We start from the raw sequence: 9,471 nt of genomic DNA, 5'->3' as shown, positions 1-9,471 counted from the left end.
TAAGACTCAAATTAAAGACTTTACTAATGAATGGATCCTTAAAAGCAGTCAGACGAACAAAACTAAACCGAGACAGTCTATTAAGGTAAATAATTGAAATAATTGTTGAAGTGTGCTGAGATGTCAAAAAGTCACCTTGTGGTTGTTTGATGTTTGACAAATGCTGATAATATGAAAAATAGTTCTAGTCAGACGGTTAGGCTGAGGTGGTTTTGATTAGGCTGAGGGCCAAATCAAAACAGATGTATTTCGCAAAACTGAAATGGAAAAACATTTTTGCATCACACAATTCGCACGATCAACAGCAGAACGTTACTACTGGCGAAAACGACAAAGAAGATGACAGGAAGTAGTAAGTAGATGATGTTGTTTTTTTGGACAATGAGCACTGTTACTGCATCACACAGTTCATAAAAAGTTGTGTGTTATTTGAACATTTTGAATCCACAACTCTTGTGTAAAATCACTGACTACAGAATCACCAAAATGTTGCATTCACAGCCGCTCCCCAAGTATAAGGGGCTTTTAACTCCAATGCCTGAATAAGACGCCAACATCTTCTCTGGCGCTACAGCCATGGCTGAATTATGAATATATTTCATTTAACTATAATGATATTGCATGAACAAGTTTTTTCACATATGATTTTAAGTTAATTTCTTTAATGGAGACATTTCAGTTGCAAAATTGCATTTTTTCAACATCAGCAGAAAGTAGATAAAAAACACTGCACATTTGTATAGTGTACAAATAGTGAGCTTAACAGAGGGAATGTCCTGTTGTAGAGTAAAGCAAATATTGAGACTGAGGGAAGCTAAATAAGTAACATAGACAGAGCTGAGCTAGACACAAACAGATCTACAAAACAAAATGTGAAAATCCCTAACACTAACATAAGAGAAAGATCCAAAATACACAGAGGGAATAACTAGAAAGCCAAACACAGAGAAATAATCTCATGGCAAGACTCTAATTACAATAGTGAGCAAAGATAAATGAACAGAATATGATGAGTGCCTGTAATAAAGGACTAAAGGACAGAACCTCTCAACCATAACAAAGAAATCAGAACACAAACAAATAAAAATCGAAGCCCAGTCATTGAAGGTAAATTTTCAGACAATTGCCTTACTTTCTCCATAACATGGATTACACCCACACAACACATTTACTGCTGGATGTTACTTCGGGGGAGGGAAAAGGTGGAACTGATATGGTGGGTGGGTTTATCCATGTGACAGTTTTTTTTTTTTGTTTTTTTTTTTTTAAATTTCGAACAAAGAGGAAAAGGAGGGAGGAGACTAAGGGAAAAGGTTCTTTAAAATGTTTTCAAACAAAGTGTGTACTGTGCATTTTGAGTCTGTTGGAGTTCAGAAGACGGCTGCTTCTGATTGAATGTGGTCCATCATGAGGAGAGGAGTGGTGCAACTCACCCTGTTTGGGCTCCTGGTGACTTTAGCTGCTGCACAACCAAAAAAGGTACAGTGTGAGGAAACGATAGCCACAAGAAAGACAACAGAATAAATAAATGTGCATATTTTATTACTGGATATTTTTTTTTTTTTTTTTTTTTTTTTTACAAATTAATGAAACAGATTTATTGTTTGTTCAACTATTTCTTTTGTTCTACCAGTTTGAACTCTGCTTCAGAGAGGTAGAAAAACTGAGTGAAGAGTCTTTTATTTTGGCCTGATTGATCATCCACTGTGTGCATGTGTTTACATTGTTTGTGTATGTAACCGCCGTATTGTAGCAGAAAATTTAAATAGTTTGAATAGTTATGAGGTAGAAGGATAATAATGTGCATTATGATATGATTAAAATGAAAATTCATTGCAGATTTTGCTAAAACAAAATCATAAAACTATTACAAAATGAACTGTTGTTGTGGAAATATCAAGACAAGAGTAGATTCATTTTCATGCCTCCACTGCAAATCTTTTACTTGTCTATTGAAACAACAAAAACAGCAGGAATAAATTCACAAGTCACCTCTACGTTTATCACTGTGATTATTTTTATTTCCAAGCTTCTTTAAGTTGTGAATATGTCCCACTGTCTTTGCAAATAAACTTATAAATGTATATAAATAAAATATAAAAAGCCTTAACCGAAAATGAGGTACAATTTGCTGCTGTTACATTAAACAAAATGCACAAGGGCAAATGTTCAGTGCTATTATTTTCTTGTTAAATCCTACATGTTCAATATAAGTATTCCTAAAAATGTCTTTCAATAAATAGTGAGAATTTACCATGTGGTTATTTGAACCTAATATATGGGACATTATTCTGTGAAAAGTAAAAAATGTCATCATTTTGATTGTATGTTTTAAACTCCTATGTAAAGGCTTCTTTTCTAAACAGATGTTCAAAGAGCAGATCAGAGTTCGAATGTGTTTTTAGCTTCCAAGAAGAATCTTTACCTTTTTTTAACTTCACCAACAAATGTGGTACGTCTAAACTTGTATGCCTGAGATTTTGTGGACAAAAAAGTCTTTTAAGTAACATAAAGTCTCTGCCTGCGATTATTGAGGCTGAGACAATGAGAAAAATAGATTTGGATGATACTGTTTAAAATGTTTAAATTTAAATTGAATTCAATTGTGTTTTTTGTCACAAGCAACTATTTATTTGCTCTAGTTTCTAGTTGTGACTTTAGAAAATAAAACTGCACAGTTTGTTCACCTTAAAATGAGTCATTGTGCATGCAATTATGGAAAACTTGCCCATATTTATTTATGTCTGTGTGGATATGTAGATTGTGAAGAAAAAAGTAACATTTGCTGAAGGATGGACATAATTTTGTCAAAGAAGAAGAAACAAATTTAGAAATCGTGTCGGCTTTACAAAAAGAAAAAAGATTAGGGATGTTACAAAAATGTAGAATTTGTCCTCTTTACCAAATAGTTTTGCCTCTTTAGTTGTGCAAATATTTTTTTCTTTTAAGTCAATTTGTAGTGAGTTACTCATTAATTTTAGCTCAGCCTCATTTTCAACACAAAATACAGAGTTGTGTATCAAGGGACAAAGTTCTGTAAAGCACTATTTGTATGTTTGCCATTAGGACTTGTGTATGTAGAAAATATGAACTATTAAATAAAGTCATGAAAATAGAGTTTGTCCACAGTCTAGAATAAGACTTCATCCATCAATGCAGGACAAAATGAAAAGTTTCTCAGTTGGGTGTCTGATGCTGAGCTGCTGTCTGTATCTAAAACAGGACGACTGGGACATTTACAGCTTTCACATCAACTGCACTGTGAGCAGCCGATATGCCACCACCGTCATCACCAGCCGTGTTGTGAATCGCATGAATGAATCGAAAGAAATTGAATTCCACGTTCAGATTCCCAAAAATGCCTTCATCAGTAAATTCGGGATGTGAGTGGAAGAAAAACTTGTGACAGCGCCTGACATTTTGACGTAATTATGATTTTGTGATAAAGTATTGTTAATTCTAGTTTCAGCTATTTGTTTCTTACCTTTTTAGGCTTATTGATGGTCAAATGTACGACGGAGTTGTGAAAACTAAGGAGCAGGCTCAGCAGCAGTACACTCAGGCTGTGTCTCGTGGTCAGAGTGCTGGGATAGTCAGGTAACTCAATCCCAATTCCCTCAGATAAATGTTTTTCTGGTGTCCCATACCTTCTCCATATCTGCAGCCAGAAATATTTAAGATTGAAATTTCCAACATTTTGTAGTAATTACAGTTTCTGCTTCTGTTCTCAGCTCTGTTGGAAGAACCATGGAGGAATTTAAAACCTCTGTAACTGTGGCGGCCCACAAAAAGGTCACCTTTGAACTCACCTATGAGGAGCTGCTGAAGCGAACCCACGGCAAATACGAGCTGCAGATCCACGCTCGACCCATGCAGCCCGTCAAAGACTTCAAGGTTTTTCGATTACGGTGAAAATAACGTCAGTTGTGGTGATAAATGCTTCTAATTGCTTTGCTGTTTTTACAATAAGGTTGATGTGCACATTCACGAGAAAGCCGGCATCAGTTTCGTTGATGTGAAAGGAGGACTGAGCACCAAAGCCTTGGCTAATGCTATCACTAAAACACATGCAGATAAACAGGTACTGTTGGTTCTAAGGTTAGCTCAAAATCAAAAGTAGTGAATTATGTTTTGTTCTTCCTCATTACATACATGTTGATCATAATGTGCACAATTATTTATCTTAAATTTGTAAAATTGTTAATGTATGCCATGGCACAAGGAATGGATTTCATTTTGTTTGCAGTTCTTAAAAGCAATTTATAATACTGAACTCACTTTCACTCACTTGACTGACACTTTGAAAAGAAACACGACATTTCACTGTTGGATATACTGTCTTCAGGTTTTTATCCTTTACCTGGTAAAGTTTTGTTCTGTTTGTGTCCGAATCTTATTTTGAAGGAAGACATTTTCAGTATTTCAAAGACTTTGATTTATCTGGTTTTCTCTCTCTTCTGACTGGCTCTGAAAATAAGAAAATCATGTAGTTAATTAATGAATACAAAGTCTATCATTGCAGCAATTTAAATAACTTCCCTTTATATTATCACTTAGCTAGACAGAGCACATCAAATAAATACACAAATTTAAACACAGTAGCACCAAGCTTCCTGTGTGAAATAAGAAACATAATTATTTTATATTGTTTCAGGCATGGGTGCATTTTTATCCTACGGTGGACCAACAAAAAACCTGTGACAGCTGTGGAGAGTGGGGTCTGAGTGGAGATCTGATTGTTGTTTATGACGTAAATCGAGACAGTGGACTGGGAGACTTCAAGGTAAAACACTCCTGAAAATATTTACTATTACAGATGTAGATATGAAGATGTGTGTAGCTTAAAACATGACCAAAGAGTTGAAATATCTTCCACTCTTTCACTCATTTACATGTTCTTACTTCTTCTAAGACTTCGGACGGATACTTTGTCCATCACTTTGCTCCATCAAACCTTTCCCGAATACCAAAGAACGTTGTCTTTGTCATTGATCGAAGTGGCTCAATGCACGGCAGGAAAATGCAACAGGTAAATTATTTCAAAGGTTTGTTACAATTAAACAAACAGTGTGTGATTCACTCAAAACACATGTTGATTAATTGTTCCTTACCTTATTTCTTATGTGTGTCTCTTCCACAGACCAGAACTGCTTTAATCCATATATTGAATGACCTGATGGAAGACGACTTCTTCGGTCTTCTCAGTTTTGATAGCGAAATATCTCACTGGAGAAGAGAACTCGTTCAGGCCACTAGAGCAAATCTGCAGGGTGCCAAGCAATTTGCGCGTGGTATTACTGACAGAGGAGGTGAGATTTCTCAGTACATAGGAATGCAAACATCTTGCAGCAGGATGGCAATTAATTAATTTAATTTAATTTATTTCAGCTACAGACATCAATGCAGCAGTGTTGGAAGGGGCACGCATGCTGAATGCACATCCTAGAGGAGGTTCAGCTTCCATTCTAATACTTCTCACAGATGGAGACCCAACATCAGGTTAATTTAAAACACACTCACATGCACCACAGCAAACACCTTCAAAGTGTACATTTAAAAATTAGATATTTATTCTGTTGGGTCGCTATCCCCTATGCCACCGGAGCACGCCCCTGTCTGGCTTTATTTTTGTTGGAAATATTTCTAGCAGTTTCTTCTGTCGTTCTAGGAGTGACAAATCTCGAAGCAATACAATCAAATGTAAAACAGGCGATTGCAGGAAAGTTTCCTCTCTACTGCCTTGGTTTTGGATTTGATGTCAATTTTGAGTTTTTGGAGAAGATGTCTTTGGGGAACAGCGGTGTAGCAAGACGGATCTATGAAGACTCTGACGCTGATTTGCAGCTCAAGGTATTCTTGTCCATTTTACCAATACTCTTCTTATCAATTTCCAACATTTTTATGCAGAAAACTGTCATCATTGCTGCATACTTCTATACATCAACAGGGCTTTTATGAAGAAGTGGCCACTCCTCTGTTAACAGATATCACAATGATCTATGTGGGTGGAACCAATCTAACCCAGACTCATTTCAGTCAGTATTATAACGGCTCTGAGATCGTGGTGGCCGGTGAGATTATCGACAACAACATTGAAAACTTTGTGCCTGAAGTTGTTGCCATTTCAGTAAGGATCCATCTACAATGTCTAAGTATTAGGACTTTTTTCTAGATGGTTTTTAAAAGTCCTTGTGTACTGACTTTAAAATTATTTTTGCATTATGACAGAGTAAACAAAAAATGACATTTTCTAAAACAAATGAATTTGTGGATTCTTCTACTGGAATTGCTGATGGACTTCTTCAAAGGGTTTGGGCCTACCTCACTGTGAAACAACTTCTGGAGAAAGAGTAAGTGGTACAATATGTCACATTTCATTATTTTCCCCCTATTTTATTTAGGATTCAGTTTACAATTTTCCACTTCAATTTCAATCGATGGACACAAAAAAGATTTTCACTGTGAACTTGCATTTTACAACAGAGTTAGACTGTAAACATCAACGAACAATTTGAGACTTTGTTCTTCTGCGTCACAATGTTGACCCAAAACAAGAAAAAACAAATCCAGTGCAGTCATTTCTGATTTCATTGGATAGTTGCGATTGTAAGACAATGGCTTTCATTACTGAGCATATATCGATTCTCATAAAATGACTTTACAGCAACCTGTATTGTTTGTTCTATGTATCATCTTTGCAATAAAGATTACAGTACAGTTAAGCCCGACATTTTTCACAGCCCTGGTAGATTCAGGCTTAAAATAATCTTTGAATGAAACACAAATGCTTCTTTACTGGAAATAATATTTTGAAGTGGCTCAGTCCTGACTTGAATCAAAGACTTGGAGCTCATGGCCAAAAACAATTTGTCAAAAAAAAACAACACAGAAAGCAGTTTAAAGGCTGGCTTGTAATTATTATTATTAGATTTTCTGGCTGCAATATAAAGCTGGATATAAATAATTTTCTACATACAAATTTTATTATAACGCAAATAAGAAAAGACAACTTACCGTAGTAAGTGCCTGTCTCATTTGATGTCAGAAATAAACATCTTGGTTGAAAATAAATCTAAATCTAAACGTACCAGGACCTAAACAAACTCGGATTAGCAGTCCATCATAAACATAATTTTAGCAAAGTAAAATGATTGATTAAGCTCACTTCACACAGGCTTTTGGATTATTAGTCATGTAAACAACGTCTGCTTATTAATGGTGAAAGCTTTCCCATTAATAAGCATTCGTACATCTGTCTCCAGATGCACGATTTTATTGCTGTGTATGTGAAGTAATGTGTGAGTAACAGACAACCTTAATTTCCCTATGGGATTAATAAAGTTTAACCTAACCTAACCTAACCTAATGATCCACACCTCACATGAGTCTGAAATATCAAGTCAGGATATAAAGAGCAGCCATAGATCATCATAATGAATGTACTAAAACGGCACAACAGCAGTAAGAATCAACCAAATCATAGAAACTGTCTGCATAGTTTTACAAAGGTCATCAAAGGTCTTTATATTGGACACTCAGTTGTTGTATCAAACACAATTCAATGCAGCACTAGAAACAGACTGCAGTAAGGTCACCAATGAAGAGGAAAACTTGTCCAGTGTGAGCAGCCACCTGCTAACAAACTGGGGGTTTAAGAAGAAAGAGCAAATTTGCTGAAATTATATATTATCTTATTGTGGAAAAAGAACATTTCAAATGAACCATGATGGTTGAATCTAATTGCAGCTCCATGTACGCTGTAGTCATTGTAAAAAGGAAGTTTGCTCTAGAGTTTTACATTTTAAGAGCAGCTTTCAGACATTAATGTAACATCTCAATGATAATGTTCATGAAAAGCGTAAAAGTGCCTAATGTTTTGCTGCCGTTTATCTCAGTTGTGACATTGTGGTTGTTACCGTACAGGCTGCTGGTATCTGGATCTGAGAAGGAGAAAGTGAAGAGCGATACCTTGGAGTTGTCCCTGAAGTACAGCTTTGTGACCCCACTCACATCCATGGTGGTCACCAAGCCACAGGTGGAAGACACGGATGTCCTTCACAAACCCAAAGAGGGGGGAGGATCCCAGTTCGACCATTATGCCACACCAGCCAACAGTAAATATCTCCTTCCCTGCCTTCTTTTTTATGGATCAATGACAGTAAGATGCATCATAATAAAATGATGATAAAGCATTGTTTTTTATTTTTCAAATAATCATTGAGCTTAGATGTCCATTTATGAATAATTGTGCACACAACTGGGTAAATGTGTACCCTTTCATCTGCAATATTAGCTAAATATAAAATGAAAACTTTTCTGAGTCTTTGTCCAAACATTGATGACTCAGATTAGATTGTGTGATAAATGATTGGATATACAGTTTAATTGACCAAAATTCACCAAAAGCAGCCATGATTGAACAAAGTTGAAATTTTCTTGCAGACGTTTGGAAGAATTGTATTTATTTTATATTTCTACAGCAACGCAAGTGGCAGGAAATGAAATATTAAAAGTGTTAAACCCATATCACTTTGGAATAATTTGCATATCCTTGTCTACAGTTTGTGTGAGTGTGCAGAATAAAACCTTCTCAATATAATTTTAAACCAACATGATCTTCTCTTTGTTTTGAATAGGACACGTTGGGCCCGCTGGTCCTGCTGGTCCTGCTGGTCCTGCTGCACATCCTGGTAAACACGGTATAATAGGCCACACACTGTCATGAGAAGCATTACATGAAATCAGCTCTAGGCTAGAGATCAGCTAGAGAAAAGATCCGTTTGGTCACACATGACACCTAATTTCTCAAAAGTCTGCCTAAGCAAATCAATCACTTGAGGAAAGAAAAATGAGTTTCCATGGCAGGTTAGCATTATCAGATAAAAGCAGTGAATGTAGCACACATTTTGAGATTATTAGAAATTATCTCAATATCATTTTGAAATAAACAGATGCATGTGTTTTTAACGTTATCACCTCTTTGTTTTGAATAGGACACGTTTGGCTCCATGCTCCTACTCTGCTTCCTGGTAAACACGGTATAATAGGCCACACACTGTCATGAGAAGCATTACATGAAATCAGCGCTCTAGAGAAAGATCAGTTTGGTCACAAAGTCTGTCTAAAAGTTGCTTAGACAGACTTTTAATTTCTCAAAAGTCTGCCTAAGCAAATCAATCACTCGAGGGAAGAAAAAAAGAGTTTCTATGGCAGGTTAGGATTATCAGAGAAGAGCAGTAAATGCACATTTTGAGATTATTAGAAATTATCTCAAAATCATTTTGAAATTAACAGATGCATGTGATTTTAACGTTATCACCTCTTCGTTTTGAATAGGACTACGTGGACTCCCTGGTATCCCTGGTATTTCTTCTTCACATGGTATAAAAGGTCCCACACAGATTTTATGTAACGCATGAGAGCTAATTTCTCAATAAAGTGTCTAAATGAACTCAATGTAGCACCAGTGCA

General features: G+C 36.0%; 1 protein-coding gene across 1 annotated transcript in view; it reads left to right on the top strand.

Moving 5' to 3' along the window:
• Positions 1–1,313: 1,313 nt before the first annotated feature.
• The window catches only part of LOC122833897, a 31,458-nt gene continuing 23,300 nt past the window's right edge, over positions 1,314–9,471 (top strand). Inside the window, exons 1-16 of the mRNA XM_044121872.1 lie at positions 1,314–1,479; positions 3,223–3,383; positions 3,493–3,597; positions 3,732–3,894; positions 3,971–4,081; positions 4,655–4,783; positions 4,913–5,029; positions 5,141–5,309; positions 5,389–5,499; positions 5,669–5,850; positions 5,948–6,127; positions 6,229–6,350; positions 7,924–8,114; positions 8,637–8,699; positions 8,994–9,038; positions 9,337–9,390. Of these exons, the coding sequence (XP_043977807.1) occupies positions 1,396–1,479; positions 3,223–3,383; positions 3,493–3,597; positions 3,732–3,894; positions 3,971–4,081; positions 4,655–4,783; positions 4,913–5,029; positions 5,141–5,309; positions 5,389–5,499; positions 5,669–5,850; positions 5,948–6,127; positions 6,229–6,350; positions 7,924–8,114; positions 8,637–8,699; positions 8,994–9,038; positions 9,337–9,390 (1,987 nt within the window). The 5' untranslated portion in view covers positions 1,314–1,395. The remainder of the gene's footprint in view (positions 1,480–3,222; positions 3,384–3,492; positions 3,598–3,731; positions 3,895–3,970; positions 4,082–4,654; positions 4,784–4,912; positions 5,030–5,140; positions 5,310–5,388; positions 5,500–5,668; positions 5,851–5,947; positions 6,128–6,228; positions 6,351–7,923; positions 8,115–8,636; positions 8,700–8,993; positions 9,039–9,336; positions 9,391–9,471) is intronic.

Source organism: Gambusia affinis, linkage group LG07, assembly GCF_019740435.1.
Source record: "Gambusia affinis linkage group LG07, SWU_Gaff_1.0, whole genome shotgun sequence".
Lineage (NCBI taxonomy): Eukaryota > Metazoa > Chordata > Actinopteri > Cyprinodontiformes > Poeciliidae > Gambusia > Gambusia affinis.
Note: the sequence above shows the minus strand (reverse complement) of the source record. Positions and strands in the feature narration are given on the sequence as shown.